The sequence below is a fragment of the Caretta caretta genome, chromosome 4 (genome assembly GCF_965140235.1).
Source record: "Caretta caretta isolate rCarCar2 chromosome 4, rCarCar1.hap1, whole genome shotgun sequence".
NCBI lineage: Eukaryota > Metazoa > Chordata > Testudines > Cheloniidae > Caretta > Caretta caretta.
The window spans coordinates 146,115,024-146,139,339 of record NC_134209.1 but is presented as its reverse complement, the minus strand read 5'-3'; the positions used below and the strand labels follow the sequence as shown (position 1 = coordinate 146,139,339).

The 24,316-nt window shown below is 42.3% G+C and overlaps 1 protein-coding gene across 3 annotated transcripts in view; it reads right to left on the bottom strand.

The window, feature by feature from the left end:
- The window catches only part of PTPRA (protein tyrosine phosphatase receptor type A), a 262,183-nt gene that overhangs the window by 62,120 nt on the left and 175,747 nt on the right, over positions 1 to 24,316 (bottom strand). For all 3 annotated transcript variants that reach the window (XM_048846355.2, XM_048846354.2, XM_048846356.2), the window contains 3 exons: positions 5,022 to 5,100; positions 3,136 to 3,498; positions 1,905 to 1,925 (listed from right to left, as the gene is read on the bottom strand). In XM_048846355.2, coding sequence (XP_048702312.2) covers positions 1,905 to 1,925; positions 3,136 to 3,498; positions 5,022 to 5,100 — 463 coding nt within the window. The remainder of the gene's footprint in view (positions 1 to 1,904; positions 1,926 to 3,135; positions 3,499 to 5,021; positions 5,101 to 24,316) is intronic.

The window sequence follows — 24,316 nt, the reverse complement described above, 5'->3', positions numbered from 1 at the left end:
CTTCTTTTGACTCCCTATCTCCTGGAGTGCTGTGATTACATGAGAACCTCAGCTTTCATTTCAATAAAAAAAAGTACATTTTTAGCTGTTCTGGTTGTGGAGAAAAATTTGAAAACATGAGCTGAGTGAGCCCTAATGTCTCAGAAACCAAATAAAATAACTGCAACTTTTTTTCCCCCAAATCTCATGATATTTAAACTGATCTTGTTTTTGAGACCTGACTCATGATTTTTGAGCAGTTGGGGCTGGTACTGCTAGAAACAGACCACTCATCAGGTCCAGGAAGGATGGGCAGACAAAGGTTTCAATGGCTACTGAAATGGACTATAAAAAATAAACTGAGAAGAACTCAAGGTTATTTTGTATAAAAATATAATATGCAGTGGCAAACAGAACAGGAGTAAAACTAGCACAAGACTGAGGAAATTCTTAAGGCAAAGAAATCACTTGTTTGTAAACAGTGGAAGTATGACAAATACCATTTTCAAATGGAATTCAAGCTTTTTATTACATTCTAATACATGCTGGCTTGTAGCACTGAGAACCCTGTTCACTTTTATTGCCACTTAACCTCACACTGGGGTCTCAGCACATAAGCAAATTGCCCCCTTTAAGAGAGAGTCCTGTACTTGTCCCATTAGCTTTGCCTAGTGAAGGAGGAAGCAAAAAGTGCTGCCAGACAGAAAGATGAATCCAGAGATCACAGTCAGGCTGAGCAGACTCTGAAGTGGGGGCTGCTGCTATGTAAAATCTGAGTTCTGTTTGCACCATCCAAGGCTCAGTGAGAAAGACAAGAGCCCCCTAAGAATGTGACTGCATGTAGCTACCCACTGGGCATAATTCTACACCAGTGCAACAGAGAACAGTGGCCATGTGCGTGCATTCATGCATGCGTCTAAAGACTATGGGTCAGATCCTCAGCTGGTGTAAATCAGAATAGTTCCATTGCCTTTAATGGGGTGATGCCAATTTTTATCAGATGAAGACCTGATCCAATAAAGAAGCTGGGTCCAAGAATTCCAGGAATGGCTACCCTGCAAGACACACACTTGTAAGACAAAGCACTATAGGGAACAGCTATGGACTGGCAGGGGATGGACCAGATGTGACCTAATAGGTCTCTCTCAGCCTCTAACTTCTGTGATCCTTGTTTGTGTTTTTCTTACTTGTAGTATCTCCTGATAAGTCAGCAGCAGCATAAAACAATTGTCTTCCTTAAAACTTTGTGACATGCACATGGCATATGGGCTGGAGGAGGTGGGGAGAGGAAAAGGAGGCGAGGGATGAACAGGTACTGCTTCCAAAACATAAAAGAACCAAATCATTCACTGAACACAAAGTTCAAAGCCTAAAAATAAATGGAAAGGGCTTTGGAGATTTAAAGTGCATTTCTCTCAGAGTTTCCAGCTTTTACAAAGCCAGCTTCTTTTGAACATTCATGCTAGGGAAAAAGCCCACCCCCATCTCCTTCCACGGACCCACTTCCCTCCTGGGAATGGCAAGGCAGACACCTGGGACCAGTGAGGAAGCTTGAGTAAAAAAAGGTAGAACCAACCATTCAGAAACAAGGCTCACACTTCACCATACAAATCCATTTATAAATAGTTTACAAAGAGTTGATAAACTACTAGATGTAGTTAATTGATTGTTATTGAGTCCATCAGGCTGCTTATAACCATGGCTTATGATCCGCTCTAAACACTTTTTAGTGAGGCGCTTATAACAATTGATAACACATGCTACTTGTGTCTGTAACATGCATATAACATTTATCAGTCATTTATTAACCCTTTATAAAATATATATTAATGGTACCTTAATATGAAGAACGATCGAAACAAGGGTTCAATTAAAACCAGTCAGGCCCTAGGATAGAGAGTGAGTGTCTAATGGTAAGCGCTTACCTGGGCCTTTTGACGGCTCACCTAGAGAAAGCAAAACAAACCATAATGAGTGTCAGTGACTGAACCCTTACTCCTTTCACCAGACATTGTTATTCCAATCCCCAGCACTTCTACAGCCCTTTCCATCTGTGGATCACAAAGCGCTTGAAACCCTCTTGTGTGGCAGAGTGATTTCCCCCTTTTTACATAATCATAGATTTTAACACCAGAAAGGACAACTATGGCCATCTAGTCAGACCCACAGCATAACAGGACTGAGAATCTCTCCCAACAGGAAGTATTCTCTTCATTATACAGATGTGAAACTGAAGCACAGATGAACGAAATGATCCCAAGATTACACAGCAGGTTAGAGCTAGGAATAGAATTCAGGTCTTTTGCCCCCCAGGCCAGTGCCTTAGCCACTGAACCACACAGTCTCTCAGGTTACACAAAGAATCTGCGGCACAGAAATCAAGGGCCACATTTATAAAAGTGGCCTTTACTGTAAGTTCTCTGGAGCAGGGACCGCCATTGTGTTATTCACTTGTTCAGTACCTACTGTTAGGGGGCCCTGATCCCTTTCCTGGGCAATTCCTTCTTGGATCCCATTCAGAACGGTGACCTAGATCATCAGCTCTTTGGGGCAGGGACCGTGTTTTTCATATGTGTTTGTATGATGCCCAGTATGAGGAGTCCCTGCTCCCTGACTGGGTCCTTAGGTGCTATCAAAATACAAATACAGAGTGATAATATCTGCCCTTTGGACCACTAAAGCACTTCAGCTGAGCAGGATCCCAGTGAGTTTTTTTTCTTGCTTATGTGTTCTTTTAAAGAATGACTTCGCAACCCTTGGGACTGGGTATCACCAGACAGATGAGGAAAGAGATAGTGGTGATGTGACTGGCCCAAAACCTGTGGCAGAAATGGGACTAGAAATCAGGACTCCTGGCATCCCAGTCCTGTGCCTTAGCCACATACCATTGTTCTTCCCTGGACACAGCCTGGGTTTCATTTCCCTGTCTTCTAAGTATAAGGGCCAGATCATCAGCTGGTGTAAGTCAACTTTGCTCCATTCATTTCAATGGAGAGGGGCCAGTCTACACCAGCTGGGGAGCTGGCCCTAAAAAGTTTACTTCTGGTTTCCAAATGTTCTCAGCAAACAGAAAAAAGAATAAAGCCAGTATTAAAGGGGCGAGGGGCCTGGAGCACAGGGAAGAAGAGGAAGGAATGAAAAGTGTCCTTGCCATACCTGAAGTGACAATGGTTTCTGGAGAAGTTACTGCCACAGTGATGTTCCCCATTGCAGGCACTGTCTTTATGTCTTGTGAAGCGGTTTGTGCAGCAGAAGACGTCGTGCTGGGTGGACTGGAGGTGGACCCAGGTGCAGGCACAGTTGTCCTCATGGTATGGGTTTCATTACCCAGCAAGCTGACAGTGGTGTGAGGAGGGAGCTCTGTGGCTTGCGTGGTAGTAGGCCCAGGTGCCATGCTAGGTACGGTCATTGGAGAGCTAGCATTCAGACTGTTTGGATTAGTGCCCTTTCCGCCATCTGGCTCTGATGTAGGGGCTTTCACGGAATGCTTGGTGGAGGTGTGCTCTACGGTCGGTGGCACTGAAAGTAACAAAGCACAAGATAACCTCCAATGTCCTTTTATTCCTTCCCCTCCCCAACACTGGGGCAGCTGAACCTGGGAACACCAAATGGGACCAATTCTCCTCTGACTTTACTTCAGTGCAACTCCATTGACTTCAGTAGAATAACACTAGTGTGAAAGGAGAATTAGGCCCTGCATCTGAACCGCAGGAGTTCAGTGATTGGTAGGTGTCTGATCCAGCTCCCACTGAAATCCCTGGGAGTCTTTCCAGTGGCTTCAATGGGAGCTGGGTCTGGCTCTAGACAACCAGGGATATGTGACAATCTCAATCCTTCCCATTCATTCTCAACCATAGATTATTTAAAAGGCAGGTTTACAGTATTAAATGCAGCTGACCTCAACTATCATTTGACACAGCAAACGTTTGTACTGAGTTAACAGAGTCCAAATATAGTTTTACTTGGCACTGTGTGAGGATCTGAATGAAGGAAAAGATGACTTCCCACTATATTCCCTGTCATGGCAGTAAGATCAGCGGGGGATATTGCCAACAGGAAGGCACAAAGGCCACCAATGCCTATCATCCACAATTGCAGGATTTTGGTCAGGTGGGATGTGCCCACTAAAAAATGCTTCAGGGTAATGCAACGAATGCCTCAGGGTTCCAGCCAGCACACTGTGGGGTAAAACTTCCCTCCTGTCCCCATCAGGCAATCAGGATTGTCCACCTGAATGGAATCAATGAACCAAGGATTATAAAGAATTTGCATAAACCCTGCTGATACAGTATCTGTGTGTTCCTAAAGCACCTATTACCTGGCATGCACTGGCAGTGATAGGTGTATCCAGTGCACACACCTTGACGCAATCTCAGTATCTCTAAACACACACTAGACTTAGGGTCCGGAAAGGAAGAATTTTTCAGTTGGACCACTGGTAAGATTGCTTAATCAGCATATAGGGCTTGCTTAGCCTTGGGGAATTGCATCGTCAGACTTCACTGATACGTTACACTGGTGCAAATCCTTAATATAAACACACGGCACTGGTGCACAATGGGGCCTGCACCAATGTATCTTATCCCAGTAGGTCGCTGGGTATGTTGCACTAATGCAAGCTCCATCTTGCATCACATGTACACTTGGGATTTGCATACTGTAGCTACATCAATGCAAAAAAAACAATCCCACAGTACGGAGATGGCTTTAGATCCTGCAGTGATAAGGGCAATAGAAGAGCAGATGTTTTAGACAGATATTATCCCCTGCCTTTGCTACCTTAACTTTGAGCATGACTAATTAAAAAAAACAAACACACACACAATAAGTGAGGATCTTCGATGTTTGCAGGCCCAGCATTATCTTCTAGCAGACACCATATACTGATCATCTTTACCATCTGCAACTCCCGTCAGACACTTCTTCATGGCAGGTAATTAAGGGGATGAGGGCAATAAATCACTAAGGATCTGAGGATCTCCTCATTCAATCCCGACTACTGTTTACAACCAGAAGGAGAGGAAGCGATGAACATCTCTCACCTGAGGTAGTGACGTGCGCACCTAGACACATCAGGCCACTTCCAAGCAAGAGGACAAAGAACCACGAATCCATGTTGACCTAGAAAAGAAAGTGAACATGCTGTATTAGAGCTCCTGTGGCACTTCCCTGTACCAGCTCAATCACAGGGTGCATTACCAACCACTACTCACACCCACATCCAGGAGGATAGACGACTGAGATGGAAAAGTCCTACTACTAAGGTCAGTTAGTCCATCTCTCTGCCCCATCACATACAGGGAACATGTGTAGGATTGCACTCCACAGAATAGTCTCCCCAGCTTTGTCCAACACAGTTATCTATAACACTTTGCTCTTATATAAAGCTTTTCCCTAGTAGAGCTTAAGCAGCTTGACAAAAGGAAATATCATTACTCTTATTTTACTGGTGGGGAAACTGAGAAACAGAGCGGTGTCTAAGGTCACCCTGCTAGCTGGCGAAGGAACAGAACCCAAGTCTCTTGAATCCCAGTCCAGTGCAGTGTCCACTAAGTTACATTGCTTCTCACTGAGGCTTCTGAACTAGAGACTAGTAAATTCAGTAAATTGCATTTTAATCCGCTTGGGTTTTGCGCCTGATGTTTGATGTCAGTACAAATTAATCTAAAAGCACAATTCAATTGGCTCACGGAAGTCAGAGATGGAGAGGACCTACTAGATCCCATTTAGTTAATCAGTTTCCATTGCAGGGTAATTCCCTGTAGTACATGCTATTGGCAATTGTCCAGTTTAATTTTCAATGTCTCCTGGGACAAAGTTTCTACCGCTTCCCTTAACTGACAGACCGTTCTACTGATTAAGCCATCTCATTGCCAGAGAAGGTTTTACTCTTGACATTCAGCCTATTTTTTCCCTTCTCCTATGACATCAGTTCTCACTATATTTATTTTGTTCTGTTTCAATCTGGGCCCATCCCAAGCTCTGGGCACCCAGACAACACTGAAGTCATAAACATGCTAGAAACAATGTCCAAAATACAAGGTCCTCCCAGCCCCACTCAAACTGGGACTTGTACCACCCACTCAGCCCTCTTTCCCACAGAAAGCCTTGCAGAAATCAAACTTGCAGGATGACCTAAAGGTCAACAAACCCAGGCTCTCCTGGACCAATGGGGGAACTCAGTTCTAGAGACAAGGACCCTTCACTGAAGTCACCCTGCTGCCAGCCCCTTCTGATTAAACTGTGGATTGCTAGCTTGAGCACATCAAGTGATCTGAACTACTCTGGTATCACACAGGGAAGAAGTTGTCTCTGCGATCTGGTCTGCCCTAGTGAGAGCAAATTGCTTAGAAAACATTGCATCCACACATAAGAACGTTCCCCAAATGGCTTCATAACCAGTTAGAACAGCCAGCCTTCCAGAAGGTTTAATAACTGGTTAAAGCTTAGCCAGTTCAGTCTGAAACAGTTTAGTGCCAGCATGAACAGAGGCAAGCTGAAATGGTTCAACTGGTCATCTTGCAACTTCTCCCAGAATGCACTGCTTCTGGAAGCCAAGCCAGGAACTGTGTGATAGCTACCCAGAAAACAATGGTTTAGGCTAGGGCTAACGTGGGTGCGTTCAACTGGTTCAGGCATGGATAATGCATATACACTGAACTGCTTGTGCTGAAACTGGTTTAGTACAACTAGTTTAATTCTCTATTGTAGGGAAGGCCTCAAAAATTCTGAACCTAAACCTTTTAAGGCTTTTAGGGTTACAACCAACTCCCTCACAGGTAACCATAAACCAGTGTAGATCCTGGAGCACAGATATAAAGCAAGAAGCATCACATGCTCAGTACAACTGTTCTAGTTATACCTTCTCCCTTAAGCCTCCTAGAAGCATCCAGATTCCCCGGATTTACACCAAGATCATGCGAAACTATAGGATTTTAATGCAAAAATCACACAGCAAAGCAATTTCATTCCAGAGCAGAGACGGTCCTAAGCCATTGTTTGTGTAGAGATCCTAACCTTCCCAAACTTATTGGGACAGGAGTGAGGCTTTTTTCTCAGGCCTCTCTGTACTTCAAAGGTTTGTGAATGTGAGCAAACTTCACCATAAACCATGCAAGCTTCCATCCTTCAAGGAAACCAAAAGCAGGAAAGCCTCACCTGGTGTCAGGTTGCATCACAAAGACTTTTTTCATTACTGCCATCTCAAGCACAGCCATTTATTTTTCTCAGTATGAATTACTAGTCTGTGATGGATCACAAGTAATGAAGACAGAGCAGAAGGAACACAAAATCATAGAAAAATGTAGGACTGGAAGGCACCTCAAAAAGTCATTAGTCTAGCTCTCTGCGCTGAGGCCACCTGACAGGTGTTTGTTCAACCTGTTCTTAAAAAGCGTCCAATGATGGGGATTCCACAACCTCCCTTGGAAACCTATTCCAGTATTTAACTATCCTTACAGTTTGAAAGTTTTTCCTAATATCTAACCTAAATCTCCTTTGCTGTAGAGGAAGCCCATTATTTCTGGTCCTACCTTCAGTGGATATGGACAACAATTGATCAGAGTCCTCTTTAGAACAATCCTTAACATATTTGAAGACTTATCAGGTTGCCGTTCAGTCTCTTCTTTTCTCAAGACTAAACAGGCCTGGTTTTTAACCTTTCCTCATAGGTCAGGTTTTCTAAACTTTTTATCATTTTTGCTGTTCTCCTCTGGATTCTCTCCAATTTGTTCACATATTTCCTGAAGTGTAGCACCCAGAACTGGATAGAATACCCCAACTGAGGCCTCACCAGTGCTGGTTAAAGTGTGACAATTACCTCTTAACTCTTACATACACTCCTGTTAATACACTGCAACATGATATTTGCCTTTTTTGCAGCTGTAACACAGTGTTGACTCATATTCAGTTTGTGATCCACTATAACACCACCCTAAGTAGTTCTAAGTAGTTCTTTTGTCTAGCCAGTTTTTCACATTTTGTAGTTATGCATTTGATTTTTCCTTCCTAAGTGAAGTACTTTGCCCTTATCTTTATTGAATTTCATCTTGTTGAATTCAGACCAATTGTCCAATTTGCCACGGTCATTTTGAATTCTAATCCTATGCTCCAAAGTGCTTGAAACCCCTCCACAGCTTTGTTTTATCTCTAAGTTTTATAAGCATAATCTCCACTCTGTTATACAAGTCATTAATGAAAATATTGAATAGTACCAGACACAGAACCAACCATTGTGGGACCCCACTAGACATGTTCTCCTAGTCTGACAACGAACTATTGATAACTACTTTGAGTGTGGTCTTTGAACCAGTTGTACATCCACCCTGCATTAATTTAACGTAGACCACATTTCCCTAGTTTGCTTATGAGAATGTCATGTGGGACTGTGTCAAAAGCCTTACTAAAATCAAGATGTATCATGTCTACTGCTTCTCCCCATTCACTCAGCCAGTAACCCTGTCAAAGAATTAAGGTAGGTTGGTTTGACATGGGTTGTTCTTGACAAATCCATGCTGTGAAATTAGCCTCAACTTTACACCTCCACCCATACACTAGTGTGCCTCTCCGCAGAAGAGTGCATACATGGCTGCTAAAATTCAACATAGGTTTGGCCAGAAGGGCAGACCCCCACATGCCATAATCATTCAGCTGCTGGAAAATGGTTTCTCCAAACACTTATTAAGAAGTACATGATTAAAGATCAGGGGCAGTCAAAAGGACCCCAGCAGGGCAACTTGTGAGCTCTGGAGTTTTCAGATTGCAAGGTATGAGGTTCCTCCACCAGATAATCTGAGGAGGTGCTTATTCTGTGCAAATAAGATAGGGAAGTCTCTCTCCTCTCCCCAACCTTTCATTTTAAAAACACATTTGGGATTTACTCGCATATGCCAACACTGGATTTAGAGTAACATTTTGTATAAAGATGAATAGATGAGTCACTGTATCTGGGAGGCTTCCTATTCACACTGAAACAACACCACTTAGTACTCACATGGCACTTCTGCTCTTTAAGTCTCTCTATGCAACCCATATCTGACTGATCAATGGAAAATGTGTATACTGCACCTCCCATCACCACTTCTTATTTCAAAAGAAAGGCATTTTGGACTGTTCCCAATTTCCATCAAACTGGATGCCTTCTTATTGCATGCCTAAGCATACTGCATGGAGGAACAAAGGCGTTATTTGCCCAACGACAGGTTTCAGAGTAGCAGCCGTGTTAGTCTGTATCCGCAAAAAGAAAAGGAGTACTTGTGGCACCTTAGAGACTAACAGATTTATTTGAGCATAAGCTTTCGTGATCCATAAATCTCAAAGGGCTTTCCATATTATCCCCATCTTATAGATGGGAAAACTGAGGTACAGAGAGATGAAATTTTGTCTGAAGTCAGAAAGAATCAGAAATAGAACCCAGGAGTTCTGAATCCAAGCATAGTATCCTATCCACTGGATTAGGCTGCCTCCTCCTGTGGTAGAATGAGGTTCATAGGGCACGTCTTTTTTTTTTTTTTTTGGATTCCTCACTAACTGAAGACAGGGATGAAATCAGACTGCACAATGACAGCAAAGAGAATGCTCTCCATACATAGCCATTATCACTGTATTGATGAGGGCTACAGGAACTTACATCAAAGACACATAACAATTCCTGGAACAGCCCTGTGGGCAATTGCTAGAAAGGCCATTAGAAGAAGACAAAATGATGTAAGTCTCTCCTTGCCTGTACAGTTGAGTTGGCTAACACGTCTTGGACATGATTTAGGATTACATCAGTTGTAATGCAGCTGTCTGCCTTAACAGCCCCCTTGAGATATGTTTAAAAAAAAGTTAGTTGATTCTCAAGCAGATTGCACAGGGAGGAGAAGGGTTCAGAAATGCTCAGAGAGATCACTGAATAGAAGGCTTGGGAGCGAGCTGCTAATGTCATCAAGTATCACTTGCCAAAGCTGTTTCATCACCTTAAAAAATGATCCACAGTGCAGAGCAACAAGGAGCACCCCATGTAGTATGAGACCTTTGCAAGTCAGTCTTTTCCCTGAGGGAATCTCTCCTGTCCCGTTATTTAAATAAGTCCTTTCCCCAAATGCAGTATAAATAAATGACAGAGCTGTGCTGAGTCCTTAACGTAAAAGGCCTCATGCATCCTTCCCCAAAGCTAGAGCAATCTGAGCCTCCCCTCCCCCACTCCTCCGCCTTCTGCTGATTCGGAAACAGAGAGGAAATACTTGTAACGTTATCAACATAAACACAGCTCTTGGCTGGCTGCAACATCCTGTGTGCTTCACAGAAAAACACCCTGACGTCATGTCTCTGGATCCACCAGAGAAAAAGGACCCGACTGTAAGATGGCTTTCGCCAGACCTCCGCAATGAGCGTTGTTAGCAAGACTGTGCAGGAGCGGGGGAGATGAGGAAAGCGACAGGGGGAACTGTACCAGCTGAAAATAATTTCCAAATCGTTAATGTTCTCAGCTTTGTAATGAGGCTTTAAAAATTTATTTTGAAATATTTTCATATTTACATTAGATAACAGCCGTGTGCATTTAAAGAGCCAGACTCATGAATGGAGAGTATGCAGGGAATACCACCTCCCTTACAGCGTTCTACAGTAAAGCTTACAATAGCACTACTGCAGCTTGAAGCTATAGAATACAGGGAGTGGTGGAGGGAAGCAGACATCCCTCAAAAATATCTTTATGAGGCACCACATGGCTCACATGAATGGTAACAGGATACAGAGCTGCTCAGCCATAGGTCAGCAAATGAAATGCAGCCCAGGGACACTATCACTTTCTAGTATCTCCTATATATAACTCCTACTGAGCTCCATAGCAATTATCCATATCCTACAGGGGGAGGACGGAGCCCCTGTAAGTAGCAGTGATCACAGATTGCTACCATCAGACACTTGTTCATTAGCATGGCACACATGTCCATCCCATTATCAGAGGCATCATGGTCAACTGAGTAGGACACTGGCCTGAGAATCAGGAGATCTGGGTTCTACTCCCAGCCTTGCCTAACCTACTGTGTGACTTTGGGTGAGTCACTGTTTCTCCTCCCACCCTTTGTCTAACTTGCCTATTTAGACTGCAAGCTCTGTGGGGCAGGGACTTATTATGTTTGTACAGTGCCTAGCACAATGGGGCCCACATCTCAATTGGCTTTCACAGGTGCTGCAATAATATACACTGTTGGCACCCAACGGAGAGGCTGCAGGAAAGAATGCCTACAGAGAAACCCACCCCTTCAGCCCTAGAAGCAGGTAATCTGGAGGAGGGAAGAGGTGTAATACTAAGGGTGTTGTCAGAGCAAGCTTCTCCACACTATCAAGCTCACTAGCACTAAACTGCCTGGAGAAAAAAGCCTCTAGAACCTACTTCACTCCAAGTAAATACGACCCCCATTATTAAGGGCTTCAAATCTGATCAGCCAGGTGCTGAGCCACTCCAGCAAGTTGCTGGGATGCCCTCAGCTCCCACTGACATCAGCAGGAACTGAGGGTAGTCAAGTATTTTACAGGAGGTGGTCAGCAGTTTGTAGGATGGGGCCCTTTATGAGGCAACTTTATTTCTCTCTCTCTCTGTTTCCTAATGCCACAATGAAAGCTCCAGAAGCCTTTGCACTTTGGATTTCACTATTATTTTTCCCTAAAAAAAACAAAACAAAGTAGCAACCTCCTCACTGTCATAAGAGATTTTTGCAATTTTTCATTTTTATTTTAAATCCCATGGTGCATTTTTTGGGTACATTAATACGGATTGACTAACTCCCTGTGTAGGTCTCTGCAGCTTAGACTAAGCCTTTGATGTGTCACCAAACATCATTCCCACCTCCTCAGCCTTCACATTCCACAGTAAATAGAAAGGATGAGTAATCACAACAATTACTGGCCCTTTCCTAAAGTTCACTTCATTTTATTTTTGCTTTTGTAGAAGCAGATCACTTCCATGCAAGTGACAGCAAATACAGCACATGCTACATGGAGAGGAAGGATGGGCTTGTGGTTAAGGCACCGGGCAGGAACTCAAGATCTGGCTTCAATTTCTGGTTCTGCTACAAATTTCCTGCATGATCTTGGGCAAGTCACAATCTTTCTGTGCCTCTGTCTGCTATCTGTACAACACCACTTCCTTTCTCTTGCCAAATTATATTGTAAGTTTCTTTGGGCCTATCTCATACTATGCGTACGGATGGCACCTAATACAATGGGACCCTAATTTTCCCTGGATCTGTGAAAGCAACAGGAATTATTATTTACTTGTACTACATTAAAACATAGCAACCCCCAACGTAAGTCAGTATTCATTGTGCTAGGCACTGTACGGACACATAGTAAAGCCTACCCCTGATCTGAATAGCTTACACTATAAATAGGTAAGATGGATAAAAGGCCAAAGGGGGAACAGGCAAAAAAGTCACAGAGACTAGTCCATAGTCATAGAGCAGTTCAGCAGCAGAGCAGAGTTTAGAACCCATATCTCTCATATCTTCATCCAGTGCCCTAACCGCTGGTCACACTGCCTCCCAATAATAACAATACATAAGCATTACATGGTATAAAACTCCAGCTGCCAAGGGGCATGCCCCAAATGCAGAAAATTATCTGTAATGGACCACGATTAGGGAAGGAACGTTGCTCCATGACTAGACCTGGGAATAAGAATGTTATTGTTCTCTCTCTAGCTCTGCCATAGGAAATGACAACAGCCTTTGTCTCAGTTTCTCCAACTATAAATGGGCACGTCAATATTATTTGTTTATTCCCAAGATGCTGTGCAAGGTTTAATTCATTCATTAAAGTTTGTAAGGGCCTTTAAGACCACAGATGTAAGGTTCTATATGTGTAAGACACTCTATTTTGGGACCTTCAGGAGTATCCTCGCAGATAAATGCCAGTCTGCAGAGCCACAGAAGCAGAGAATAGGGTCTGGGGGACACAGTTAACATCCCGCATTTAGTGGGACATTACTACATTGCACACTACGTAGTCCTGTAGGAGCCTTATCACAAGCTCCAGGTTCACTGGTCCTCCCTGACGACCAGTAGCCAATAAGCGCTAATGCACACTTCAGTTTGACAAATCGGTGTAATGAAAATGCTCAAGTAATCATTACATCAAGTTCACTGGTCACATCGGAGATCTCACCGAGTAGGAGGCAGAATCATCACAACGTGGAGATGATGATAGGCAGACATGAAGCTAGTCTGAGAGAACAATATTTCTTGAGCCCTCTCCATGAGTGGGGTCACAAAATGCATAGCATTAATAAATGAACCTCATAATAGCCTTGTGGGTAGGGAAATATTACTAAGCCATTTAACAGATGTGGAAATTTGAGTGTCAGAAGTTCAGGACATTTAAAAACGAACAAATGGGGTTTTTGTTTAGGTGCCTAAATATAGACAGCCAAATCCATATTTAGGACCATTAAGATACTGAGGGTATCTGAGTACTGAGTACTGTACTGAGGGTACTCCGGAACTTTGTAGAGCCAGTGCTTGCACTGTCTTGACGCCTATTAATTAGCCAGCTTTTACTCCATTTAACATGACACACATTAAAGGGATTAAAAGCTGGTTCACTGATATGTCTCAATGTAATTGTAAATAGGGAATCATAGTTGAACAGATTTGTTTCTAGTAGAGTCCCACGGTAATTGGTTCTTGTACTATTTGACATTTTCATTAATGATGTGGAAGAAAAAATAATCACCGATAAAATTTGCAGATTATACAAAAACTGGGGAAGTGGTAAATAATGAAGAGGACAGGACACTGATACAGAGTTATCTGGCTCACTTGGTAAGCTGGATGCAAGCAAACAATATGGGTTTTAATATGGCTGAATGTAAATATATGCATCTAGGAACAAAGAATGTAGGCCATACTTTCAGGATTGGAGGACTGTACTCTGGGAAGCAGTGTCTCTGAAAGAGATTTGAGAGTCGTGGTGGATAATCAGTTGAACATGAGCTCCCAGTGTGATGCTGTGGCCAAAAGGGCTAATGCAATCCTTGTATGCATAAACAGGGCACTATCAGGCAAAAGTAAAGAGGTTATTTTACCCCAGCATTTGGCACAGATGCAACTGCTGTACCAAGTCTGGTGCCTACAATTCAAGAAGGATGTTGATTCACTGGAGAGGGTTCAGAAAAGAGTCACAAGGATGATTAAAGGATCAAAAAATCTGTTTTATAGTAACACTAACAGACTCAGGAGCTCAATCTATTTAGCTTACCAAAGAGACGGTTCAGGGGCAACGTAATTACAGCATGGAAGTACAGTAAAAGCTGTTTTATCCAACACATTGGGGGAAATGGGGGGTGCCAGTAAGTGAAAAATGCCGGTTAACTAAGAGGGAGGGAGTTTGGGTGCAGAAGGGTGATTGGGGCACCAATCTAGGTAATTATATGGTCCCAATTACTATGCTGTAGTACTCAAGATCTTCCTTCTAAGGAGTGCCATATAACTGAGCAACCAATAAAGTTTAAGCATCAGGATAGCTATCATGCCTCAACTTTAAAATAGAAGTGTTAGAGGATACCGTGCACATTTGACATCTTTCAAATCCCATTACAGAAGCTAAGCTCCTATTAGGAGGCACTCTGTCTCAGTCTCTCATGTAAAGGATGCTTAATTGTGGCTCTTGACTACACTGAAATCTATGCTAAACACTGTTATGATAACAGGAAGAAAGCGGTTTGCCCCCTAGAACAGCTTTGTTAAGAAAGCACAGTGTACACAAGGAATAATAATTTACCTGATACAGTGCAGCAACCACATGATAATTTCCTCCCTGTTGCCACAGCAACACTTCTGGTATACCAAAGATTGCTAATGACAAAACTGGAAAATCAGAGACTGCTAGTTAAGATACATTCTAGTTCTCTCAAGGCTCCACATTAACTGCATTACAATAGTAAGAACAAGAAATGGCAGGTCAGAAAGTAACATCTGTGTGTGATAATTACAGACGAAATTCAGGTCACTCCTAAGGGAAAACATCTTTTGCAAGGATGCTTTTTCAGTGGTAGTTGACCTGGACGGTAAGAGCACTCATCCATTTTAATGTCTTTATTTCTTCTCCTATTTAAAAGAAAGTCAACATTTTTGGAGAAGCATTGTCTTTCTCCTTTAGAAGATTTCAATATAAGCAATAGCTAAGGACTGCATATTGAAGGGTGATCTAGTGGAAAAGCACAGGACTAGTGAGACTGAGTTCAACTCCCAGCTCATTCAAGACTTCCTGTGTGATCTTGGGCAAGTCGCTTCATCTATCCATGCCTCAGTTCCCCAGCTGTAAAATGGGATACTGCTTTGCAAAGGAGGTTGTGAGCATAAATCCATTAATGATGTGAGGGCTCATATAGTATAGCTATGAGGGCCGTATACTTAACTTGAAAGATAGAAGTTCAGGTTTGTTACTAAACTACACATTAGTCACTCATAACTTCCCAGGGATAGCCATTTGAGCTAAAGGTGTCTGAGGGAGGCCAAGGCCTGAAAGTTTTTCCCTTTCCTATTATTTTCTTATTTAACTGCAAAGTAGTTTGGGCTATAGTTTGTATGGAATACTTCATCCAGAAGAATGTTGGTTGAGGCCAGTGATCCTGCCAGGCATGAACATTTCACGTGCATGCTAGGAGTTCATTACTGGAACCTGGCAAATATTGCCACAAATTAGTTAACTCACACAGCTATGCGGATAGAGGTTCCTCTGCTTTACAACATTTACAATACCTTATTTTTCCAAATCTCACTGGACTGCAAATATGATTAAAGCTGTCTGACATTTCCCCAGCTCTGACTAAGTACAGGAAGAGACAAATCCCACAAGAAACACCTGCAGGGGACAGTGAGGGAGAGGGCTGATTGCTACCGCAAAGGCATTACAGAAAAGGTGGATAAACAAGTCCCCCAAACCTTAACATTCTGATAGCAGCTAATGAAATTCTATTGTTGGGAAATGACAGACCAGGCACTTCTCTGACCCCACTGTCAGCCCTGCCTAACACATGACAGCTAAGTTATATTCACTTGGGCCAAATTCTCCACTCACTCCTTATTTACACTAGTGTGAGTGACTACAGAGTCAGAGAGCCACCGTTCCAAACTAATCTTGAAGCCTGACACCAAAGAAGTCACCCAAGTTTAATATTTAAAATGAAAGGCAAACATGTAAAAGAGATGCATAGATATCATAGCCAGATCACAGAGTGCGCCAAGTGTGTGCATACACCCAGCCACCAAATCTTTATACAGTATACATGGATCACATCAACCATCCCTGAAATGCAGCTGTCTATGGAGTGGATAGTGGCAACCATTTAACAGTGTACAGCAACATTACCCCAAGATCTAGACTGTAGCATTTATACCACTGCTCTACACGGGGTAGGTGGAGATGCACTACTCCACGAGAAGTGCTACCAAAATGGTGCTTTAGGAAAGTATGATCTCTCCCAGGGCTGCACCATGTACATGGTATGGTGTGTGTGAACAATCTACCCCAAGCTTTATAACAGAACAGGTTGCTCCCCGGTGGGCTGGTGTGGAGGAGGGGGTTATGGCCCCATGTCCTTCCTCCATTTCAGTAAGTTACTCCACAGGGAGAGCAGAAGCTAAGCAGTCCCAGCATCCCCCAGAGCACAGGGACCACAACATAGGAAGCCCTCACAAGAAATGGCGAAGAGTTCTTGTGTGCCATGCCCCCTACCTCAGGTGTTAGCATGAGGGTCACTCAGATTTTGGTCCCAAGTATTTGGAACAAAAAGCGTGGGAGAATACTGTATCCAGCTGAAACTACAGGGGCAGTTTTGGGCAAGTGTAACGTAACTAAATAAACTAGGACACACAGATGGAGCAGCACATGAGAGCAATCTACAGAGATCCCAGAGCAGGAGTCTGATATCCTTGTACTGATTTTCTTCCACCAACAGAACATTAAATAGGATATCATTAAGCTTCTCTGTCTGAAAACATTGCACGATTTTAGCTTATACCTGGAAAAGTTGATTTGAAGCAGGTATCGTGAAGCAGGGGTAACCTGGGAAGCCAGATTGTGTAACAGCCATGTCACACACCACTTTTAAAAAAAAAATACTGGAAGTGACACAATCAGAAGAATTTCTAGGATACTGATCTTTGCTTCCTAGCCCCCATTACCTGACATGGCTCAGGGTCACAAAAGATTAACAATACCCTGCCCCATGACAAACTCAACACTCACGGACTCCAGTGGCGACTGTTAGACTGCATTTCATATCAATCAGTTTTCAGGAGACCCTGCCCCAAGGTTGCCCAAATTTTCCCCATCTGAGAGGCATGCTGGTAACTTGCTAGAAGCCAGAGGGATACAACTAGTTTGCTTAGACATTGAGCACATCACTGGTGCCCTCACCTAGGACAAAGATGCAGCCCACCAGAGACTGCACCTGGAGTTTGGATCAAGCTAGTGTATTGCATGCTGAGATGCAGGCAGTAATGGCTACAATGACCCCAGATCACAATTCACCACCTTAAAAAATGCCTGAGTCCCTGCATATTAGATTAACAGAATAAAGTAAAGTGAGGAAAACTATATACAGCCGCTATTGACTGTACAACTGTGCTCTCACCACTGGACAAATAGAGAGGACTTTAGATATGGACCAAATGTTAAAGACAACCACTGGCATAGAACAGCTCCTGTCAGAATATCATCTATCGAAGGACTCTGCAGGGCAGAACCATCCCATCCACTCCCCCAGCTTGCTATCAGCAAACAAAAGGACCGTGTGCTTGTATCCTGCTCTTAATTTCTAAAGCCCAGTCTCTCTGCCTGGATATGTGCAGTGGAGTCAGCTTTTGCAACATGCATCTGTTTTTCCACAAAGGACAAAGGAGACCCAAACTTCCGCACCTTTTCTTTTTTCATGACTGGAACAACTGATTACAGTGCCAGGGCTTTTTTTGTTTTGGTTTGGGGTTTTCTGGTGGTTGTTTTTTAAAGGCGGGTCTAGACAATGCTTCCCATTTACTGTGAAGGAAAAAAACCCGTCAGATGATGAGAAAGGGGGCAAAACCTGTCAGCCTCACTTTAACATAACAGGCATCTTTTAGAGATCTAAAGCCATGTGGAAATCCATTAAACCAACAGTAACTATTCAATTATCAGTTGACAATTAATCAATGGTGCTGTTATTGATTACTAATGACCAATCCAATTCGCACCCAACCGCTGATTGTAGTAGCACATCGGATTAATGACAATTAGGCTAATTAGTTTGTATTAAAGTAAGAGCTCTTTTCTCTGCAGTCTAGCTACTCCACATCAACTATAGTGCGTTACAGAAGAAATGGTGCAGTGCTTTCAGTATAGGAGGGTCATATACGTACTATCTTGGGGTGCTCTAGTGAAGGAGCAGCAACAGTGCGACATCAGACCGTAAACTCTTCTGGACAAGGAATGTGTTTTCCTATGTGGCAGCACGCCCTGGGATTCTCAAACATTTCCCTAGCATGGAGCATATCTTAACTGAGAGATTGTCATGTGGACAAACTCCTCTCCCACTCATGATTGCATAGACCATCTCCCCTTCCATTCACAATCACATACCATCCCCGCAGTAATAACCTACATAGGAAAGTAAAACTGAGGAAGTATTTAACGTTGTTCATTGTCTCAGTGTGATTTAGCAGCTGGGAACAAGGCCAAGAGCCAGCATCATGTGATCAGACAGCACACGGACCACAGTTTAGAAACCAGGTGGCCCAACAAAACGGGGCTCCAACCCTAAATGAATTCTTTAGGGGGCTGCCACAATACAAACAGTAAGTAAATAATAATCCTTCTGAAAACAGTGTGCTTCAGCTGTAAGTATAGAAGGAAGTAAAAGTTTTAACCTTTTACTAGGCTTAGTATGAGACTTTGGTGTGATCACATCTGGAATGTCTGGGAAATTTGTTAATAAAAAGATATGGACAAACTACAGGAAGGTTAGAGAAGAGCTACAGAAATGACTGAAGAGGGAGGACTGAGTTTTGAGGAAAAACTGAAGGTTTGTCCACATATGGAGTTATTGCTATAAAGCTATTTGTGAATAAATCCATGAGTGGTCACTCTTATGGAGTAAGAGTGCCCCTTTCTGGTTTAGCTTAATCCAAAATTGGATTAAGTTTATGCAGAAATAGCCACTCTTATTCTGGAATAAGAGTGTCCACCCATGAGAGTTATTTGGGAATAAGTATTACTCTTTAATATCCACACCCTTCCATATTCCAAAACAACTTTCATGTGTAGACGAGCCCTCAAAGAGTTAATATGTAGTGTTTGGCTAAGAAATTAGCAGTGAGGATATTGGAATACAGTAACAGGCTATGAATATATGAAGGGTGAAACACCTCAGAGGCTGTGGAATTACTTAGGATGGAAAAAGGGACAGATGTAGAAGTAATAGGATGAGATTAAAAAGAGGAATATGACAAAGCTTCCTGACAGCCAAATGTAGTAGACTGTGGAACAGTCTCCCAAGTGACATGGAGCAGACCCCTTTCAGCTGGGACGTTGAAGACAAGACTCTACAAAACGTTCACTAAGGAACAAACTTGCATGTGCAGGGAGTAAAGATGGAGGTTCTAGCAGGAATTTACCTCTCCCTGATCTCTCTGTTTACTCATATTGCCTGCATATTGTCAACTGATTATGAATTCATTTGCTTTCTTCTTTCTCAAGTCAGGTGACATGACTCATGACGACAACAAATGGAATCTGTTTCAGCGGCAGACCAAAGTATGCTGCATTGATCTGCTAAACAATCTGGGCCGTTTCATTCTGCCTCCTGCCCCATTATAAAGGTGAACTCTGAGAAAACTCAAGATAGGTTCAGAAAGATATAGAAGTTAGGGATGGAAACACTCTGCAAGGTCGCTCAGCCCATCACTCCTCATCAAGGCAAAATATACTCCACAGAAAAGACAGAGCAGACTAGACTCCTCAATTTTCCTTCTGTGGCTCATCTCCCACTTAATGAGTTTCCCCATTAATCTCCTCTCCCCGCTCAAGAGACAGCTACACTACAGCACAAGACCTGCAAACTCATTCAAGACCACAGCAATGGTTTGAAGTGACCAGCAGAAGAGACAATGGGACAAGCAATGCTTTCTCCTCACACCTACCATCTGAGGTTAAGACCAGCACCTCTTACCCTCCCAGAATTACAGCCTGGAAAAAGACTATTCACATATACAAATCATCTTTCTCATCCAGCTCATCTTTCTGACAATGCGGGATTGTTACCCTGAACTCAGATTAGGAAATCCTATTCTCTGGCACCTGACAGCCAAATATCAAGTGAAATTTAAGTATTTAGGGCCAAATTGTCCTTTTTCAAGCATTTGCATGGAGTGGAGGGGTAAAATTAGAATGAAAACCACGAGTGAATACCTGAACTCAGATTAGGAAATAATCCTATTCTCTGGCACCTGACAGCCAAATATCAAGTGAAATTTAAGTATTTAGGGCCAAATTGTCCTTTTTCAAGCATTTGCATGGAGTGGAGGGGTAAAATTAGAATGAAAACCACGAGTGAATACCTGAACTCAGATTAATCTGCATTCAGATTAGGAAATAATCCTATTCTCTGGCACCTGACAGCCAAATATCAAGTGAAATTTAAGTATTTAGGGCCAAATTGTCCTTTTTCAAGCATTTGCATGGAGTGGAGGGGTAAAATTAGAATGAAAACCATGAGTGAATTTTTACACAGTTACTGATGTAAATGTAAACTCCCCTTTGACATGATATATGGAATATCTGTCCTATAGGAGACATTATAGAAAACAGCTTCAACTGTAGATATAAGCAGGGTCTCATATTGACCAGGGTCTCATTTCACCACCCAATCTGAGCAAGGTGCACAGGTAAATGTTCAGCACGACAGATGTTGCAACCACATGCGGTATCTTTGGGGATCTTATTGTAAAAAATGTATGAATGTTCTGTGTCTTGTTGCATGTTTGGGATTGTATTCTTCTCCATTGGGGAGGGTTACCACAGTTCCTCCAGGGACTAAAGACTGTAGGGGTGATTACAGCAGTCCCTGGCATTGTACATGGCTCCAGAGAAGTACCACCCCATTTTGATTCAGCAAACTGATGTGACCTTTTGTCCAAGGGACCCAATCCTGCCAAAAGGCTGGAAAGATGGGAATTTGCCAGGGTCTCCATAGGACTGACTGGTAAAACTGTTCTTGTTTTATGTTTTTTCTGTATGCTTTTGTCCTTAATGTACTCTGTTTTGGAAGAGCTATTTGGTTGTTGTGAAATACTGTCCTTAGAGAGAAAGCAAAGAGTAGGGCTGGACATATGTCAAACCTGCTTAGGGAGAATCACAGTGAGTACAAGGTACTGCAGGTTAAAACACTGGGTCAGGAGGGAGTGAGATGCACGTCCCTGCCCAGAAAGAGGTGACTTCTAGAGCCCTCAGAGGGCATTCCTGGGGCAGACCACAGGGAAAGGGCAAAGGTGCAGTTACCTTGAAACTGTGACAATCAGCTCAGAAGGTGAAAAACAAGTTCAATTTTTAAGTTTTTTTCAGTCAACCTATATAAGAAGATGCAACAAAATTCCTGGATCTTTGTGCCAGATTCTGAATTCATTTACCCTTATGTAAGTCTGGAATAACGGCACTGACCTCACAAAGAACCTGCAGCCCCACTGACTTTAAGAAAAACCGTAAGTACTCAGAAGTTCTGAAAAAAAAAAAAAAAAAAAAAAAGGGCTGCTTATTTAAATGCCTAAGATATGAATTCAGATGACTAACTTTAAGCACCCACATTTGAAAACACTGCCAATAATTCATACCCTGTTTCCACCTACCACCAAGAAGGTTGAGTTTAACGATGATGTTTTCAACTGGGACTTCTACATCAGCATTTCAGCTGTTCAAGGCATAGTAACAAATAGTGATTCCCACAACAGAATAAAGATATGAAGGGACTCAAAACAGAAAACTGTTGCTAGGGTTTACAACCAGTGATTTTTGGCACAACTCAACCGATGAGTATTTCAATTTCACCACATATTAAAAATGTGATACAATTGGGATTGAAAAGGGGGAAAATGTCTGTCATTCTATCCTGCAGTATTTCTTCCACAAGGATGTCATTTAAAATTGTAATATTCTGTAACAGGCTTTAAATTGAAGTGAACTTCTGGAGCAGGCTGTCATTTTCAGTCGGTGTCACATTATTTAACCCCACACTGCATTGCTTCAATCTCTAGTGTCAGGCAAACCATACTTGGGACTCGCATCATGTGTTAGCAAGGTTGGGAAGAGGACCAGGATCAAAATCAGTGGGGTTAAAAGTTCAGTAGACTTCAGGGTACAGAGCAGTAAAGGGTGTGTGTTTATTTTTATTATAGAAACTAGGAAAAGAGGAGAAAAGCAGCCCAAGCGAGCTGGGTAGGAGAGCTGTGCAATACTCACGGGAGTAAATATAGGAAGTAAGAGGTGCATCCTTTGTCTAGTTCTGTACCTCTGTTACTTACATAGCTCCCTGAACCCTCATATTCATTGAGATATCTACGGAATTCTCTCACTGTTGCCCTAGTACAAGTGCAGCTCCACCAATCCTAACCACATTGTGAGCGCTCGGACAGACCATCACGTTGTCTAGATATGTTGCAAATGGGGTTCACTGACACTGTGATTAATAAGACACGAAGACTGCACTAGTGTTCCCAGCATTGCCAGTTATGGTAGAGCTGCACTGATGTTATGACAACAGTGGAAGAACCTGAGAATGTCACGAGCCAAATGTCATGAGCCAAAGTCTTCACCGGCATAAATGGCCAAAGCACCACTGAATTCATTGGAACTGTACCCATTTACGCCTGCAGAGAATCTGGTCCCCTGAATGCACATACAGCCAAAGTGTGCTAGGTACTTCAGTTTCAGGCCCATAATCTCAAAGCAATCCCCAGCCCAAACCCTGGCCGTTTGCCTTTCAAACTGAAACCAAGAAAAACCACAGAATCCTATGTGGTTTCTGCATTCTGGGTTTGTACAAAACTAGTAGCTAAGGAAGTTGCACCTGCCCTGCTTTTGGGTTTCAAAATGGAAATCCCAACCTCTTCTTCAACTCTGACAGAATAGAACTGAATTTGGCCTTATTTTCCTCCATATTTTGAGAATCTCAACACTTTCTGCAAGAAGGACCTTTATACTGTTGGGACAGTAATGCTATAGGCCAATGGGTAGCCACAGTGCCTTCAGCAATAGCTCACAAGCATCTGAAACTACTTGGCTGAGAGAGGGAACATTGGGTAAGACAGTGTGGGATCTTTCACTTTCTCCTGGACAGTTCAAGTGAATAGATCCCATTGGTGTGGAAGTCCCACCTGGATACCACATTGCACGGTTAGCAATAAGGTGAGCCAAAATTCTGGTGTGGAACTTGTGAAAAATGGGCAGGACTTGTAGCAATCCCCCAAATAAACCAGTGTGGATAAAAATTGGTTTGGTTTTTTTTAATGGTTTTTTTTTTATTTTGTCATTTAAAAGTAACTTAGACGGTTTCATTTTCAGGAGAGACTTAGGTAAGTAAGAATGTAAACTCGTCACTTTCGCCTAGGCATATTTGAAAATTTTCCCAAGTTGACCTGAAATCACTTTAATTCATTGACTAAAGTTAATCCCTCTATTCTTTTAATAAATCATTTAGTTGTAAATGTAAAACATGTTTTGATAAGAAAAGTTTATGTATCCAAAATATTTAAGATTATTTTAATAAAAATTAATTATATATGCTGTTGTGTGTTTAATTACATCCCAGTCAAAATCCTCATAAGCATAAATCATAGTCTACTTTTTGCTTATCTAGTAAATAAGCAATATGATTCACCATTTTCTAAAATACTAAAAATGTACAACAAGAAACTGAAAATATTAAACTATAATTGCTTAAATAAAATGTATATATTTATGGCGTACCTTCCTAATAGCAAAAAGATGTACCAAATTAGAAAGGATCTGTTTAGTTGTAAACCAACATGTTTTAACGGTTCTATCAACCGCTGAGAACACACCTTTCTTTAGAAAATAAAAGACGTACAACTGGGAAAGTCGATTAAAATCAATTATTTAAATCTGCCTGTTTGATAGTTTATTTCAGGGTGGATTGATTTAAATCATATTGACCCTGAAATAAACTATCAAATAGGCAGATTCCCTGTTTACAGCATTCCTTAAATGCTGTATCCTTACAGACTCCAGAGGTTCAAGCACAATACATGCATATACACGATAACCAGGTCCAAGCTCAGAGTATTTGGCAGGTTTTCAGTTTCACTCA